This window comes from Petaurus breviceps, unplaced genomic scaffold, assembly GCF_028583685.1.
Source record: "Petaurus breviceps papuanus isolate PSGF00001 unplaced genomic scaffold, PetGlider_PUasm1.0 688, whole genome shotgun sequence".
Lineage (NCBI taxonomy): Eukaryota > Metazoa > Chordata > Mammalia > Diprotodontia > Petauridae > Petaurus > Petaurus breviceps.
Window position 1 is genome coordinate 7,483,409 of NW_027186457.1, and position 19,631 is coordinate 7,503,039.

At 36.6% G+C, this 19,631-nt stretch overlaps 1 protein-coding gene across 1 annotated transcript in view; it reads left to right on the forward strand.

Annotated features, from left to right (window-relative positions):
• Positions 1-19,631, forward strand: part of NYAP2 (neuronal tyrosine-phosphorylated phosphoinositide-3-kinase adaptor 2) — a 333,767-nt gene that overhangs the window by 256,954 nt on the left and 57,182 nt on the right. The window contains exon 7 of the mRNA XM_069104545.1: positions 18,189-18,292. Within this exon, the coding sequence (XP_068960646.1) occupies positions 18,189-18,292 (104 nt within the window). The remainder of the gene's footprint in view (positions 1-18,188; positions 18,293-19,631) is intronic.

Consider the following 19,631-nt stretch of genomic DNA (forward strand, 5'->3'; position numbering starts at 1 on the left):
ATCTATCTATCTATCTATCTATCTATCTATCTATCTATCTATCTATCATCTATCTATCTATAGACACACACAAATGTGTGTATAGCCAGATAGCTCTTTCCAAACCTTAAACTACTATAGAAATACTGTTGTTTGATTTAATATAATAAATAGCAAAAAAGAAATGTATTGCACATAACTATGATAGATATAAAATTTTCATCATTGTCATAAGATGGGATGATCACATGGCAAAAGTGATGAATTGCAAGAGGACAATCAAGGTCGACAAACAAAACTAGTTGGGAGAAAGTAAGGAATTCCTCTACATTTTGAGAAGAGACTCTTTGTGGTGAAATATTGCAGAGATAAGGAGAAAGTTCTACAGCTTGCCAGACGTGGAAGGACTGATTGTAAGCTGCATCACTGAAAGGTACTCTCAAATTGATTAAGATCACAGAGCCAAGTGCATATTGCAATTATTCCCTTGTCCTCCACGTTTTCTGTTCTCAAGGCTAATTATGAACTCATTCTCCAACTGATATTCTTAAGACATAACGTCTCAATGATGATCTCAAAGCCGTTTCCGGTCCTGATTACCCTCTCTGAATATTCTCCAGTTTATCAAAAGCTTTTATTTTCTTGACTGCACTCTGTGATTTTGTCCTCAGCTTGGCTCTAAGTCAAGCATCCACCAGCTTCCGCAGGGCCTATGGGCTTCAGATTCTGCCTCCCCGAGGCCGTCATTACTAAACAACTCATTGCTTCATGTCTTGCAGTCTAACAGACCATGGGGCAGAAGACAATTTGCCATAGCCTACTCCTCTTTCTAGTTTTAAGACAGTGATTATTTGGTTCAGCAGGGAACATTTTCTGCATTCTGCTGCTGGGTTCTGCCATCTGCCTTCGCCCTCAGGTCTTAAATGAAGAACTCTCTTATTTCAAAGTACAATTCAAAACATGAAACTTTCCCATTCTGAATTGGTTGTTATAAAACACTAAATTACTCATTTTCCTAATATTTTCACTCCTCTGTGACATTCACATAACTGAGGGTCAAATATAACTGATTATGTCAGTTTAGTTTTATATTTATTTCAATACTTTGGGGTAAGAATATATAAATGAGTTTACTGAGAAAGAAGGGAAATTTAAAGCCATATCATTCATTCATTCAAAAATTCATTCATTCATTCATTCAACAGATTCTGTACAATGTAGTATCCTTGACCCTATGAGCAATACAGAGACAATTAAGACATGGTCCCATTCTGTCCTCCAGGAACCTGCAAAATAGTCATAGCAGTACTAGTAGTTAATTATATTTATAATATAATAATTATTAATTAGTATTCATTTAATAATAATTAATATTAATATAATAATTGTTGTTAATTATTATAATTATAAATATATAAAACAGTACTTACATCTATAAAGCATTTCATACTCTGCTTAACCTAATTTTTAAAGGTTAAAATTTTTAATTTTCAAGAATAATATTTCATCTGATCCTCACAGTCACCATGCAAAGTAGAAGGGCATGTATTATTATCCTTGTTTTATAGACAAAAGAAATGAGGTTTACTAGAGTCATACAGCTACCAGGAGTTAGAGCTAGAATGAGAAAAAAGTCAGGGTATTTGATTCTTGGGCAGTTCATTTCACAGAAGCAAATAGCTTTTCCAAGTCCCTGGTGATTGTTCCCCCTTCCTGAGAAGGGCACTCCCTTTTTGCCCATCATTGGTAGAACAAATATCTTGAACCAGACTTCCCATTTGAGTGTAAACTCTTTGATGACTGGCCCTTTTGTAACCTTTTCATATCCCTAATCTTTAGCATAATGCCTGACATATAGTATATAATTAATATACACTTCTTGACTTAATCAGTGGGACACTGAACCCATTAGCATGGTTTCTAGCCAACTGAGTTAAACAGTCAAAATTCCCAAATATTCCAGGGTTCATTATGTGATAAAGTGCTTCATTATCCTGAAAACTGCTAGAGAGAAATATGTTCCACATTTGGTTGCAAATTCCTCATAGTATAGCACTATTTAGCCCTTCATGCTCTAGGAAAAGTTTTGTGTGGAAACAGATTAGGAAAAATATGTCAATGTTTAATTCAGAAAGGGGGAACATGAAATGGAGCAATTCTTTCACATTTATGACATCATTTACGTAATGCAGAAGAATGGTTAAATTTCAGAGGGCCAGAAGCAATGCAATAACAAAGTTGATTTTTTCCTTTTTTTCACTTTCATACAAAATCCTTGTGCCTTTTACTGCAGGAGAATTCTGTCACAGGGCTATGTCTCATTCTTGTTGGCGTTATTGTAGGGTTTTCAGTTAGATCATTTGGAAAAGCTAGGTCTGGAAGTTGGCAACCAAGTAGCTGACCAGGGTACAATAAAAGGGAAGTTTTTAAAAAAGATAAATTACCTTTTTAAAACAAAACAAAACCAACCTAGATGCCTGTACTTTTAAATCTAGAAAGTTCTACTTTGCATGGGATATTGTAGGTATTTCTATTATAAGACAAATCAAGGGAGAGTTAAAAGGCTCTGGTGAATGGTGACCCAAGTGGGATTCTGTGTTTAAGCCTAGACTAGTGGGAACAAATTCCTTGACTGGACTCTGCCCTTTGCTGAATTTTATTTATTTATTTGTTCTTCGCTGAATCTTAAAGGAAGCCACTGATATTTAAGTGAAATGGCATCTATTAGCCATCCACAAAATTGAAACTTGCTTCTTATATAATAGTCAGAGCCTGTGAAAGTCTATGTTCTGGAATAAGCAACTTATTAACTCAGACCCAAAGGAGGAGAAGATAACTAATATTTTTTTCACTGCCATCTCCTGTCCAAGGTGGTAACTGCAATTAAATGTAACTGCTCCCTTCCCATATCTCCTATTTTGCTCCCCTACTGTTCTCTAGCTTTTTAAGTCATAATTTACTTGATAGTTGGTCAGTGTTTTATATCTTCCTGCTGTGAATTTGAGAAGTGTAAAGGAAGAAAAAGTATTCCTTTGATCAGACTTCATAAACAAGTAATATAGTACAATATTCTGAGTGATTATAGACCAAAATAAAATGGTTGAGAGTGATAACAAATTAATATGTGGTCCTAGAGATTTCTAGCATTTATATAGCACTTTAGAATTTGCAAAATATTTAACATGTATTAACCCATTTGATTCTCTTACCAACCCTTTGGACTAAGTGATATTTTGATTCCCATTTTATAGATAAGAAAACTGACTTTCCCAGGGTCACACAGCCAGTAAATATCATGCATAGTCTTCCTGACTCTGAGTACAAAACTTTATCCATTTTACCACAGTTTATAGCCAGCTGAGTTAAACCATCATAATTCCCAATTATTTCAGGGTTCATTATGCAATAAAGTGCTTCATTCCTCTGAAAGTTGGAGGTGTCCCACACTAAGTTGCAAATTCCTTGTGGAATAGACCTGTTCAGTGCCTTTGGAAGGTTTCTTGTAGGAATAGACTCAGGAAAATTTTAAAATCACAAAAAGAAAAAGAGGGAAGAACAAGGAAAATGGAGCAATGTGTATAAAAGTGAGAGACAGACAGAGACACAGAGACAAAGACAAAGAAAGGGTTGATAGAGGTGTCATTGCAAATTAACTTGGCTGTCCTAAATCTGAATTAGCCACAAATTATCACAATCAGCCTTTCTAAAGTTGCTGCACATTTTATTAAGTAGCAACTACTAACTTTATTAGATTTCGCTCTTGGTGTAAACAAGAAAAAACATTTCAAAAAATTACCTTCATTTCATTGTTGTCAGGAGAGCCAATGTTCACCTCCTCCTCTTCGCTACCTGCAACATCTCCTTTGTTCAATGTCCCGAAGATCTGCCCACATTGAATGTCCTTTGAATTCTAAGAATTTATTGTTGACTCTAGCCACTCAAGGCAGGGGCAAAGTAAACTCTTCTATCTCACAACTATTCAACTTCTATTATATTACTAAAGGGACTTGACAATAGAGACACAGAGTCATAGGATGGGGTAAGGAAAAGGGGAGATGGAGCCCAGAGCCTCGATTTCTCATGAATTCCAGAGTATCTTCTGTATTTTCTGTCTATATCCTCTAATAGGACATTTAAACATTTTCAGGTCATGGACCCCTTTGGAAATCCAGTGAAGCCTATGGAAACTTTCTAAGAACAATGTGTTAAATGCACAAAATAAAATACATAGCATTACAAAGGCAAACAATTATATGAAAATACTGTCATCTACAATATAACTATATATATATATACATGTGTGTATATTTATATTTACATTTATATGTATATATGTGTGCATGTATGTATGTGTGCATTTGTGTATGTGTGTGTAAATAAAAGTTCACAAACCCTAGGTCAAGAAAATCTCTTCTACATGAACTTGGGAGAAATTGTGGAGTAATAGAATGATGAATATTATCATTGTGTCCTTAAGTGATCACTGTGACCTCATCTCTGAGCTGAATCCTTGGCATGCTCCCTTACACCTTGAAATTTTTCTAAAGAAGATTGGTTGTGGAAATAAATTCAGTGAAGGACAGTTTGCTTCAAACCCTATCCCTATATATCACCCTATATTTAGTTCCTGAAATTCTAAAAGAATCTCTTTTTGTGAATTTTCTCTCCCAGGGGTAAGAACTTGGGCAAAAATATTTCAGCCAGGTGAATGTGAATGTTGTTTCTATAGTTTGTTGAAACTTTAAACTTCTTCTAAAACTCAGTCTTTTATGTTCAGTAACTCACTCTTTCCTTTTAAAAATGAGAAAACCATCCTAAGTACCATGAAACCAATAACAACCTTTTACTAGTTACCATGGTAAGGATAAAACGATGAGAGTAGAGAAATTTAAACCCTAAATAACTCGAAGTCCAGTTCATTTTAGTGAACTCCAGAGTTTCAGGTGTCTTTTTTAAACCACCAAAAATTTTACAGTCTTCAACAAATAACAAAATGAATGGAGGTGATTTCTTTTCCTTTTTGGATTCCCCCATTTGCTTTGACCCTCCTGTAAGAGAAGTGAAAATGAGAAAGGTATACAAACAAGGGAAAGGGGGGTAAAGCAAAATGTCTCTATCATTAAGGCCATGGACAATAAGACATTTTTAAATGACTCTAAGAATTATAGCTTTCATTTTATATTTTATCTCTGAATGAAAGGATAACATTTAATGCTGGAATAGACCTTATGATGGGATCCAAGATTTAAAGCTAATATGATCTTTAGAGTTCATCTAACCCATCTCCTTTTTATAGATAAGAAAAATGAGGCCAAGAAAATTGCAGGGACTTTCTCAGATTTCTTTAGTGAGCCAATTCTAACTCAATTCCCATGACGCCCAAGTTCAGTATTCTTCTATTATGTAACCTGTTTACAAGTGATGCAAGTATAATGAGGGACATGATGTCACTATCTCACAGTTTCAAATGTAGTGTCAAAGGAAAATTAAAAAAAATATGCATGATATTTGGGACACTTGTGTAGCAGCAAGCACCCTCACATACTCAGGGTGGCTGCCAACACAGGTTATTAGATCTGCTTTTCTAAAGGAAAGCAATTCAAAATGAGTTAACAATCTTGTTTTAATCAAACATGTCATTTAGCTAGTTCAGTGGAAAAAGGTCAGCAGCTTGAACTTCAGAGAATACAAACAAAATACAAACAAGTTACAAGCAGCCATAGAAACAGATAGCAGACAGGATTCTAGCTGTCTGACATCCATACCTAGTCACAGTTACCAGAGAGGGAAGTACCACCATTTGGGTTTTCAAAGCTGGGGGGGCTCAATGACTACCTAGAGTCTTGTCTGGTCAAATCACACAACTCTTCTCAAAGTGAGCTCTAAAACAAAATCTCACATCAGGATATATATATATATAGCCCTCTCATGGCTCAGAGAATGTCACAACCCTCTTGACCCACTGCCCAATCATAAAGTATCAAGATGTGGGTGCTTCTGAAAAACAAGCCTCCTGCCACAGGCTCCAGATGACCACATTCAGTCTATTAGGGGGCAGAGTATATTTTCAAATCAAGGAAGGTCCTCAGAGTCACTTAAGCCTATCAAAGGGCCTAGGGGCAGGGAAAATCTTAGATTCCTATTCTCAAAACAATTTGCCTGCCAGAAACAATTTTACTGATTTATGTTTACAGGGATGCAAAAATGAGTAACTTCTATGTGTCTTTGAAAAATATCTCCAATGCTAGCCATTTTGGAGGCATAAGTTTGGTATCCTTAAACAAATAAACAGTAACAAAAATCTAATACAAATTTACTATGTGATAGAACATAATAAGCAAGCTTAGAAAAAAAAGTTCAAGTACCATTATCCATTGATTAAACAACTTTAAAATGTCAGTTCATTCTACAGATTCGTTCACTTTGCTTAAGCTTCAAAATAGCAGTGATTTGAAGCAGATTAAGGTATTTCCCCTCTAAGCCCAGTTACCCCCCACCCATTGCTCCATTTTCCATACTCTTTAAAATCATTCTTAAACTTATACACAGTCTCCAAAAAGAAAGTGATCAAGCCTATAAAAAGGAAAAAAAGAAGAAAATAGAAAATACAGAAATAGGGTTATGGGTTTTTTTTTTAATTCAGAGAAAACAACAAAAGGAAGACTTGAGAGAAGCATAGACAAGTAAGACAGCTTTGAAAGCTACAATTTGAACTTTTATATATTAAAAGAAACAAAAGCATGCTATATATAATAGAATTTGATAGTGGCGTATGCAATCCCTTTATTACACCAACTTTACATGGAAAAGTCCATTTTATTTAAAATTTAAGTTAATATTGAAATTATTTAAAGAGGAGTAAGGATTTATTGGAGGAATTACTTTTCCTAGAATTTTAATTAAGTGCTGATACAGTTTTCTTCATTTGAGTAAGTCTAGAAAGGACTTTAGATTGGAGTATTGTTCATTTCCCCCCTAAATATTATCTTAAAAAAAAGAAAGTAGCTTTAGTACACTTCCACAATAGTGGAATTTAATCTAGACCTTTATGATTGCAAACCTTTCATTCATTTGAACATACCACACTATTTCTCTATTGTGTAGTGAAAATTTGGCCTTTAACTTGTGGGTAGATTCCAGCTTCTCTCAAATACCTTCCACGTTATCTCCAGCACTCCCTACTACATGTCTGGCTTATGTTCAATGTTTTTGTCAATGTCAAGTATGTTTTCCAGTATTCAAAGCAGCCCTACTTTGCCTTTCAAGTACCCTGGAAGCTTGATGGATACTGATTAGAAATTTCTACCAGCACAACTGACTTTGAAATTCACAATATTTCTGTTGGCCTCAGAAAGAGAATGCATTAAAAATAAAAGTAAGGTGACAAAAGGATCTGCCTCATCTGAGTGTGACGGATTTCAATTCTTTGATGTTAGATGAAAGCATTGTTTTTGGGAAGGCTAATCTCTCATAAATGAGCACATCTTGAGTGGGTATGTGGTCCTCTGCCTTTGCTTTTGGAAAACAACGCAGAAGCAGGCTCAGTAGCAACAAAGTTCATTACACTTGATACTCAATGAGGTAATATTGAATTTCACATTTACCTTACAGTAAGGATAAGAAACTTTCTATGCCTGTTGTTAAAGACAAAAGACAACAAAATTTAATATTCTGGGAAGAAGAATGACCCAATGCATGAACATCTAATGTGGTGTTAACCAAATAAATCTTCAATAAATGTTTCTCTTTTCCCTCGATACTCTTTTGCTAGATGATCTCATTATCTCACTTGAATTCAATTATCCTCTTAATGCACATGATTCTCATATTATCTATTTATCCAGCCCTTACCTCTCTTCTGATCTTCCAGTCTCTCATCTCCAGCTGCCTATGAGACATTTAGAACATGCTAAACACCTTAAACTTTGTAAATTCAAAACTAAACTCATTATCTTTCCCTCCAAAGCATCCCCTTTTTCTAACTTCCCTATTGCTGTCAAGTGTGCCATCATCTTCACAGCCACCCCAACTCTTAACCTAGGGTCATTCTCAGTTCCTTATGCTCACTCCCTGTCACCAACTAGTTGCCAAGTCCCATTGTTTTTATCTTCTTAACATCTCTTACATAACTCCTCAAACAGTGCCACAACCCTGGTACAGTCCCTGATCACCTCATGCCCAGACTATTGTAATGGGCTGCTGGTTGGTCTCTCTGACTCAAGTCTGTCTCCATTCTGATGTTTCTTCAGCTAAGCTTCATTCAACTCAGCTGTCAGATTGACCTTGCCATTATGCAAGTTTTACCATGTCTTCTCCTATTCAATCAAACTGGTTCCCTGTTAAGTTTGGGAGGTAGTCCATGGATAGACTATGGATCCTAGACAATGCAGTTGCTTTTCATTTCATTAAAAGCCAAACCCTACTACCACCTGTAGACTGGAAAGGTACCACAAGACTAGAATGGCCTCCCAGAAATTGGCATTTATATCTTGGGGTAGGTGGGCAGTGAGTGTCATAGGCACAGTGAGATCACAAATCAGTGAAGCATCAGTATGCCAATTGTATGCTTAGCCCCTTCCCCAAAATGCAAATTTTAAATGTAAAAGACAGAATGAAATTGTGGATTCATGTGTTATGCCTACTGTTATACCCTTATCCATCATTTCTAGAACTCAGAAACTAGTAATAGGATCATAATTTTAGAGCTGGAAAGGACTTTAGAGGTCATTGAGACCAATTCCATCATTTTACATTGGAAAAAACCAAGACTGAGAGAGACTATGTGATTTGCCGAGGGTTATAGAGGTAGAGCAGAGTTCCTTCTTGGTTTTATTAGTTCACACTTTCTTCCATCCCCTCAAAAACACCAGGAAAGTTTTTTTTTTTTAATAAATTAGGGCTATCCTGGAACTTCTTTGGGCAATTTCTTCTAGTTCTGATTCAGAACAGATTCTATGGACTTTTTTGACTTCTAAGGTGCTTGTATGTGGAACATCACTGACATAAAGTTTGAGGACCAAGAATATAAAATTGCCATTTTGCAACAACTCTAATTTTGTGGTGCCCTTCCTACTTTCAGTTGTCAATAGGGTATAATATTTAACAAAATGAAAAGTAGTCTCTTCTGTTGAAAATAATTCTGCCTCCCAAGACACACAGTCTACTCATGGAGCAGCTTTCATACCTAAGTCATATATAGGATACTGTTGACTAAATAAGCCTGAGAAAATTCCTAGTAATTCCATTCAAATCAATTCAACAATATTTCTGATGCTATTCTAGGTTCTGGAAACACAAAGGCAAAGATGATACAATTCTGCCCTCAAAGAGTTTATACTTTAATAAGGGGAAAATATACAATACATATGTGTATGTGTGTATGTACACATACATACAAATTTAGCACACTTGGTTCCACTCAAATTACTTTGTATTTATTGTGTACGCATGAATGTACATGCATATATACAGTACAATAAACATTTGCATGTATATACACATAAGCAGGGCACATGGAAATGTATGTTGTGTATATTGTACACATGCTAGAATATATATACACAAATATGTGTGTGCATGTATATGTACGTGTATACACACATACCTAAATATACTGAACATACACTAAAAATAAACACTTTTGGTTCCACCAAAATTACTTTGTATGTATGCATGTGCATGTATATGAATATATGGGCACAGAAATGCATATGTGTGCACATGCATATATGTGTGTATATGTAGACACAGGGAGATGCATACATATGTATATATGTATACATGTGTGCATGTGTATTTGTAGTGGAACTAAGCAGACAACAAACTAACAGACTAACAAACAGCAGGATCAAGAAAGGCTTCACAAGGGGGCAGAGTCAAGATGCCAGCATAGAAACAGGACTTCTGCAGGGCTTCCACTCCCACCTCCTCCAATTCATATAAAAAATACTTCTAAACAAACTTTGGAGCTACAGAACCCACAAAATGACACAGAAAAGCTAACTTCCTGCTGAAGACATTCCAGCAGGCCGGCAGGAAGGGGCCAGTTAAGGCTCTGGGAGCTGAGCCCAGCCCCATGGGCACTTGAGGTATTATCCTCATGGTGGCCACAACCAGCCACTGGCTGGAGGGACTTCAGATTACCAGTGGCTGTGGAGGTTTCCAGAATTATCAACCCATAGATGCTAAGGACAAAGTGAGAGGCCAGTGCAGTGTGAACTTTGGGACCTGGGAGTTTGGGAGTGTGGTCCAGACTTTGCCCAAAGAGGGAGAAGCTGTTGAGGTGTGGCAGCCATCCAGCTATTGCCACACAGCTGCTTCAAAGCTCCAGATCTGCAGATTGTAGGGGGACCAAGTGTCCAGTCTGAGAGATATCACTCTTGCTTTAACCTGCTTGGATCTGGTTCACTGTCTAGGGTGGAGGTCCTGGGGTGCATAACCAGTGTGCCAGAGCATGTGGTAGCTTCAGAGAGGGCAGCCAACTAATAGCTCCAGCAGCTGAGAAAACTCAAGCAATTTGGGACAAAGCTCCCCACTCTGGTAGAAAAGTTCTACTTTGGCAAAAAGCTCAAAATTCAAATAATTGAGTGGCAACATGATCAAGCAAAGGAAGCAAAGCAAGCACAGAAATGAGGCTTTGGTTTCCTTTTTGGGGAACAAAAAGGATCAGGGCACGGAACAGGAGGAAGACAGCAAAGTCAGAACTCCTGCATCAAAAAGTATAAGCTGCTTATAGGCCACAGAGGAGCTAAAGAAGGATTTTGAAAACCAAATTAGAGTAATAGAGGAAAAACTGGGAAGGGGAATGAGAATGCTGCAAAAAAAATATGACATGAGAGTCAACAAACTGACTGAAGAAAATGACACTTTAAAAAAATAGACTGACTCAAATAGCAAAAGAAGCTCAAAAAAGGCAATGAGGAGAAGAATGCCTTAAAAAGCCGAATTTGCCAGATGGAAAAAGAATCTCAAAAACTTACTTAAGAGAAGCATTCCTTCAGAAATAGACTGGAGCAAATGGAAGCTAGTGACTTTTTGAGAAATCAAGATACTATTAAAAACATCCAAACAAAAGAAAAAAAAAGAAAGCAATGTGAATATCTCATTGGGAAAACCACTGACCTGGAAAATAGATCCAGGAGAGGTAATTTAAAAATTATTGGACTATCTGAAATCCATGATAAAAAAAGAACCTAGAAATCATCATTCAAGAAATTCTGAAGGAAAATTTCCATGATGTTTTAGAACCATGGGGCAAAATAAAGGTTGAAAGAATCCACCAATCATCTCCTGGAAAAGATCCCAAAAAGAAAACTCCTAGGAATATTATAGCCAGGTTCCAGCATTCCCAGATCAAGGAGAAAATGTTACAAGCAGCCAGGAAGAAAGAATTTGAATACTGTGAAAATACAATCAGGATAACACAGCATCTGGCAGCTTCTACATTGAGGGATCAAAGGGCTTGGAATATGATATTCCAGAGGTCAAAGGATCTGGGATTAAAATCAAGAATCACCTACCCAGGAAACTGAGTATCATGTTTCAGGGGAAAATATGGCCATTCAATGGAACAGAGGACTTTCAAGAATTCTTGACAAAAAAAACAGAGTTGAATAGAAAATTTGACATTCAGATATAAGAATCAAGAGAAGCATGAGAAGGTAAACAGGGAAAGAAATCATAAGGAACTTATCAAAGTTGAACTACTTACATTACTACATGGAAAAATGATTATTGTAACTCGTGAAACTTTTCTCAGTATAAGAATAGTTGAAGGGAATAGAAATGTATATATAGGGGCGGCCAGGTAGCACAGCGAGTAAGAGCACCAGCTCCAGTGTTAAGAACACCTGGAGATCGAATCCCGGGCTCAGACACTTAGCACCCACCCAGAAACACCTGGCCGTGTAACCTTGAGCAAGTTACTTAACCCCAATTGCTTAGGGGTGGCCAGGTGGCTCAGCGAGTAAGAGCATCGGCTCCAGTGTCGGGATGACCTGAATCAAATCCGGGCTCAGATACTCAGCACCACACCCAGAAATAATAACTGGCCATGTAACCTTGAGCAAGTTACTTAACTCCAATTGCTTTAAAAAAAATTAAAAAAAAAGAAATGTATATATATATATGTATACATACATATATATGTCTGTATAGGAGGGTATATGGGAATATAAACACAATATATGTGTACAGGTATACATAGACAGAGGGAGCAGGAGCAACTGAATAGGAAGGGATGATACTTAAAAGGTGAAATTGAGAGATGAGGGAGAAATATAATGAGAGGAGATGGGGAGCGATAGAATGGGGTAAATTATCATATAGAAGAGGCAAGACAAAACTGTTACAATGGAGGGGAAGAACAGGAAAGTAAAAGGGAATAAGTCAACCTTATTCTCATTGAATTGGGCTTAGGGAGGGAATGTCAGACACATTAAATATGGTATCTCACCCTACAGGAGAGTAGTGGGGAAGGGGACAAGAGGGGGGTGATGGAAGAGAGGGAAGGCTGAGGGAGGGAAGTTGGAAGCACCCACTTTTGAAAAGGTACAGGATCAAAGTAGAGAATAGAACAAGTGGGAGGTGGGAATACGAGGGAGGGAAGTATAGTCAGTCTTTCACAATATATCCACTATGGAAATTTTTGGCATAGCTACACATATACAACCTATATTAAATTGCTTATCTTCTCAGTAAGGGTGGGTGATGAGGAAGGTAGGGAAGAATCTGGAATTCAATGTTTTAAAATAAAATGTTTAAAATATTTGAATATTATGATTAGGATTTTTGTTATTATTATTTTACACATAACTGGTAAATAAGATATATAGGCACTGGGGCATAGAGATCCACTGAGCCCTACTGGAAAGTTGGAGGGGGAATGGGGGAAGATTTGGGAGAGAGCAGATTGGGGGAGGGGATATTCAGTGGGATCACTGTTTTGGGGTGGTGGGTAGCGGAAAAATGGGGAGGAAATTTGTAACTCAAAATCTTGTGGAAATGAATGATGTAAACTAAAAAATAATAAAATTAAATAAAAAAGAAAGAAATGCTTCACAAAGAAGGTAGCATATGAACTGAGTGTTGGTTGCAGCTAAAGACTTCTGCAAGAGGCAGATATAATGAAGAAAAGCATTTTAGGCATAGTGTTCAATTATTCATAGTTATGGATGAAAATTGTATGTTAAGTAACAAGTATGTCAGTTTTGCAGCAACCTAAAGTATCTGAGAAGGAGTAATATAAAATGAATGGGGAAAGTGAGGTTGGAGCTATATTGAAGTGAAAGGGATTTTGTATTTTAGCCTAGAGATAATAGGCCAATATGTAAGTTTTTTGAGCAAGAGAATGACATGGTCTGACCTATGTGTTAGCAGCATCAACTCAGTATCTGTGTGGGCATCAAATTAGAGATTGGAGCTAGGAGGCAGGAAGAAACCAAATCATGAGCCAAGCTATGATATGAAATGCAGCAGCAATGGCGGTACCATTAGCAGCAACAGTAATCCTAATAATCAGTGAAAAAACAGTTAAATGAATAACAGTTCTTAGCAATATGTTATGGGCTGAGAATGAGATAAGTAAGTAAGTAAATAAATAAATGAACGAATGAATGAAGTAAATAAAATAAAATTAAAAAAATTTAAAAATTAGAAAGTCTCTGACCTTAGAGAACTTACACTTTTTCTGTGAGACAGAATGCACATATAGGAAATCTTTAAAAAAAATATGAAATTTTAGTTGAAAGGTTATTTTAGATGGAAGCATGAGAACATGAGGGATAAGAATTGGAAAACATTCACAAAGTGAAGCTTAAGCTAAATTTGTGGGAAATGTGAAACTCTAAAAGATGGAGGTGAAGAAGAAATGTATTCCATGCATGGAGAACAATGGGTGCAAAGGAAGGAATTGAGAAGAAGATTATCCTATATATAGAATGACAATAGGACCAGTTTGACTAGAGTTTCCCAAAGTTATCTGTCCTACTGCCACATTAAAAAAAATTACTGAGCCACTGCCCTGAAAATCTCCTTTCTTTAACCCTTTAACTTTTTTTTTTGAAATTTGCATTATTTTGAAATTTTTTTTAAAGAAATGATGCACCTTAAATTTAATAATTTTTTTAATTTATGGCAGTTTTTCCTGCACTGAAATTTTGATAATGCTATATTGTATCATGAAATTGTATAGTATCATATTGTAAACAAGTCATCACATGCACATTTTCCTGCCAATACATGATGGACTTCCTGACAATAGGTGACATGCTCTCCTGCCAACATTTCTTGTTAAAACTTGTCTGTGGACTTGACCACTGATCAATTATAACTTACATTTTGTGTATTTATTTGGCAAATAATGAAATCACTATGACTTTAAATCCTTTGCACAACAGATGAAATGTATGAACTATTTTTCAAAATTTTCTTCTCTTATGTCCTTATGATTTCACTGTCCCTCCACCCACCCCCAACTGTACCCAAGGCTACTACTGTGACATGCCCCTCCCAACCCCTCACCCCTGATCATCATAGCAGTTCCCAGGGGCAGTATTGGGAGCCTATAGGATATATCATATGTATCATGAAGTGGAAAAAGGTATGATAAGACTGGAAAGGTAAAGAAGAATATGGTTTTAAAGGGCTTTACTCTGCTAAGTCATTTAATCTCTGTGTGCTTTTGTTTGTTCACCTTCTTCACAAGGTAGTTGTGGGGATCAAATAAGTTACCTTCTATAAAACACTTTGTTAACCTTAAGGTTCCTTGAAGGATCTTCTGATCTTAAGTTGAATCCTGTTTCCACTACACCATAGCTCCTCTTGTGACCATCAAGTGGAATAAAGGGGAACAACTGTCTTTGTTATGGGACGCAATTGACCAGCTGTTGTATAGGATATGTCCTTGTACTTCATATACTTAGACACATCAGTTCCCAGTTCACTCCTGGAGGAAGGAGAGCAGAGTAAATGAATCAACACTGTGATCTCATATGGCAAGAGACATTCATTTCATTAGCTCAACGGCTAATGTTTTCACCATACTGCTGAACAGAACCCTGGAGTGAACCCACATCATTTACCTCTGATTTCTTGGACTGGGATTGAATTTGCTATTTCGATGTGTCTAAATGAGAGTTCTTGGTACTAGAGTTTCCAGGAAACATCAGTCAGAGCATCGTATTCCAGAATTCTAGTGGAAATTTGACATAATATGCTCTGAAGGGGTAGGTGGTATTCCAAAGGTAAGTGTGTATTCATAACACCCAGTGTTGGAAACATACAAGTCATACTGCTATTTCTATCTTTAGCAGTGTACAGTGCTCCATGAATTAATTGTAAAAGAAACCACTAATTTCTTGTAAATACCTCAGATAACTAAATGGAAGTAATGAATTGAATATTTCAAGGAAAGAAAAAAGGAACTTCCAATTTCCATCTTTGTCGCTGATGACTTCATTGTATGCTTCCACCAGCCACCTACTGTTCTTCCTGTCTTTCCATCAGCTCCTCTCTTCCCTCCTACATGGTCCTTGATTGATCAGCCTGCCTCAGCAAGAAATACACATCACAGAAGATGTTTGAGCTGGGAATAACACTCAGCAAATATTGTTTCGAAAGTGATCAACTGACATCAGCATGCAGGATAAATTGGAAGGAGTATAGCTTGCCATGAAGAAACCAAGAGCCAGGCTGTTGTAGGAATTTTGGGATGATCTTTCTAGGAGAAACTGGATTTGAATTGTAGCAGGAAGAGTGGAGAAAAAAGAACAAATAGGAGAGACATTTTGAAGACAAAAATTAATGCAGGAAACAAAGAAGGATGAAATAATTGTGCCTCCAAGGTTTTGAACCCAGGTGCCTAAGAAAATAAGTGATTGCATAAATAGCCAAGGAACAATTGAATGAAATTTATTGAATGAAAACCAAGACCAATGAACAAGTAACCTTTGGCCTTGCAAAACCCACAGCAGGTTTCTCACTTACAGTCCTTGGCTACAAGTTTTAATGTTTAAGGTTTTTCCACTAGTCTAGCATCTGCTGGCTTCTCTGTGTATTATTTCCATAGTCCTCAGTCACAGTAACTACTTCCAGTGTGTGAATTGTAAGGGATACTTCTGACTGAAGATATTTGTGGAATATTCTAGAGAAAGCCTTGGAGAGTCAGGAAAGAGTGCTAACTGGAGAGGGACCAAAACTTAACTTATACATTTATAAACATAAGTAATTATTTTATCCACGAAATCCAATGTGCTAATGTATTCATCCCTTTTTGTTTTTAGTAACAATTATTTTACTTAAATGGCTTTGCCACATTTTATCTATTAGCTTTTGGCAGTGAAAGACATTTTTAAGGATCAATGCGGTGCAGGCAGTGGAATCAAACTGAAATAGGAACAGATCCCTGTGGGCATCATGTTGACTTAGAAAACCACAAATTAACATTATCTATATTACATTGTATTTCATATTTATTCCATTAAACATTTCCCAGGAGGCACTCTGGAGTTTTTTGGTCCACATGTAGCCTCACTGCTTAGATGGCACTGTTAGTGGTGACTAGAATATTGGAAGTGAAATCAGGAAGCCTTGAGTATCTTATTCTTCTATAAGTATCTTATTCTAGATACATATTAGCTATGTAACTCTGGGTATGTCACTTCCTTTCTGTGGCGAGCGAAAGAGGCCTGGTTCAGGACTCAGATATTAAATTCTAATAATATTGGACTTTAAGAGCTCTTTGAGACACAACTTTTTGTTAAGTTAGCTCCTGAGTTCTTTGATATGGGTTACACTTATAAGGATGTTGTTTGAGTTCTGAGACCAATAGGCTCTGCCCCAAGACTTTAATTGTTCAAAACCAAAATATTTGAATTTTTAGGTGGTCAGTTCCTACGCAGATGTACTTTACTTGATGACTAGGCTGTGGTTCCAGGCCTTGAAGCTAGCTCTCCAGACTATCCTTTGTAAAGTGACTGCATATGACAGGAGTTGACTGACTTTTCCTAAGACTCTCTGCCACAGAGAACAAAGCCTTATCAGATAATCTCTTCTGTGCTACTTCCAGGATATAACAGACTAAGGTAATGATAAGAAAACTTGAGTCCCATTCCTTTGACTCATTTGCTCTATAAAAACCTTGTATTAAGAGTCAATAAATGGAGTTCATCTTTCTTTCTTGAACTACGCACATGGCCTGGTCATTTCTTATTCACGTCTCTGGTCACGCTTTAGTGCTGGACACTGAGCAGCCCATGGCATATTTCTCTGGACCTGTTTCCTCATTTGTCAAGAGAGGAAATTAAATTCTAACTCTGTGTCATGTTTATGACCCCTTTGTGCCCTAAATTGTAATTTCTTTAAAAAATTATCATTTGTAAATTTTATAAATCCCATAGTGTTTTGTACAATGTTAGGAAAGTTTACAAGATACTTTAACAAAGGAACTGAAAGATCATAGGAAAGGGATCTCAGAGGCCATTTAACTTAACATTGAAATGAAAACCTGAGACACCCAGAGATTGAATTATTTCCCTAAGTTCAGATATGTTGTAATCATGAGCGGTTGGGTCCTCTGACTCCAAAGCAGTGTTCTTTCTGTTACCATGCTTTGTTTTCAAGTCTCATCACTGCAAGCTGTGATACTATAATTTTGTCTAGGCAAATAAAGTAGTAGCAAAGGCAACTTACCATCAACAATTGACTAGTAATCACCAAAAAAGTAGTGATGTGGTTCAAGATTGTCAATGTTAGAAAAAAATACCAATCACAGAATAAGCTGCCCTAACATAATGAAATATTAATATAAAGGATATATGATTCTTTTAGAAACTCACCAAAACCTTTAAAATAAATTGCCCTTTACTTTTTAAAATAAATTTAGGAATGAGGAAAAATATAGGCAAGATAGTGGTTTGCAAATGTTTCTCTTTGTCCCCAAATTGCTGATCTAAGCATGAAGCACTGTTCATAATCAATGGTCACTAAGGATTTAATCAATCACCATTAATAACAGTTCTGAAAATAGCCCATATATTATAATGCATAGTGGCAAAGTACAATGAGAGCGAACTTGGCAGCAGTTACTCATCATAAATGCATGGAAGATATTCTTACAAAATGGTTCTGTGTATGAGAGGTTCATTTCCTTACTTCTCACAAGCCTGAATTGAGGTCAGTGATGCTAACTCTTTGTCTTCCCTCCTTCACAGAGCCTAAAGTGAGCTGCAGATTAGGTCGGTCTGCATCCACATCAGGTGTGCCTCCTCCGTCAGTTACTCCTCTCAGGCAAGCCAGTGATCCGCAACAGAGCCAGGTACCATCATCGTTAGCCAATCGTGAATGACTTCATGTGACGCACACAACATGCCAAATGCTTCTCACGTCTCTCTGTCTGTCATTTGTTACCTGTAGACTCTTGACATTTGCTTTTACTTTTCTCTGTGTGCATATGCGTGGATGAGATGGGTTGTGCAGTTGTGTGTCCCATCACCCAGCAAGGAAAGTCTGCTCTTTTGCTCCTGGTGGAACTTTCTTTGCTGTTCGTCCCCAAGCTGTTTCTTTTTGTCTCTATTTTCCATCATTCTGTAATGTAAATGTAGTAAATTTGTACTATATGTAATAGCTTGGTATTTTTAGTCTTTTTCCATGTTTTATGTACTTTTATACTGTCTTTAAAAAATTTATCAATGTTTGATAAATTTAACTATTTTATTTTATGTAGGTTTCTGTTAAATGTCTTGTTGAAAACACATCAATGTTGTCACCAAACTTGTACATACATTTGAACTCTGGTCTTATTGTACTGTAACATCTTTGCCAGTGTCATATTTCCTTTAGCTTGGAGCATGACTGTAAGACACTGTGAAACATTGTTGTCCTTATAAATGCTCATATATGAAATTATTTTGATTAAACATGGCAGCTAGCCTCTCTTCTAACCGAGACCATATAGATAAACTGAACACCTGGAGAGTATAATGCTAATCATATTCATCAAAAATTGTAGAATAAGAATTCAACGTTAAACAAAATGTCTGTTCACAATAACTATGTCAGCAATGATCTCAGAAAGAAACTCTTGTTCATAACTGGTCAATGAGACAATAAAATGTTATCACTTGAAGTGACAAGATATTAAGAAAGAGATAGGTTCAAGTGCCATGTAATTCTGTGTAATATGAAATGTTAACATATTATTCCCTTTAGGCCATGTCATTTTTTGGGTTTTCCTAGTTTTCCAGAAAAATTAAACAAAAGATTAATAAGTGCTACTATGATTCTATCTAAATATCATCTCTAGTACATGCTCAATAGACAAAGGTGTCAGTGTGTAATAGTGAAGGGAATTTCAACATATAAGTTCTCCATATCACTGAAAACTCAATTCTATATTCCCCTTTCCCCCATTCCCTCCTCTGTCCTCCAACAATACACCAAAACCTTCCCAACAGAAAATAGAAATCTATTCTATCTACTTTTATTTGTGAGACTAACAGTGATTTTGACATGCTCTTATGCCTTCATGGGACCCCTCTCCTTTGGTCAATTGTTGAATTGATGTTAATATTCATGAGACTCATTTCAGAGAGAGAGAGACAGAGAGACAGAGAGAGAGAGAGAGAGAGAGAGAGAGAGAGAGAGAGAGAGAGAGA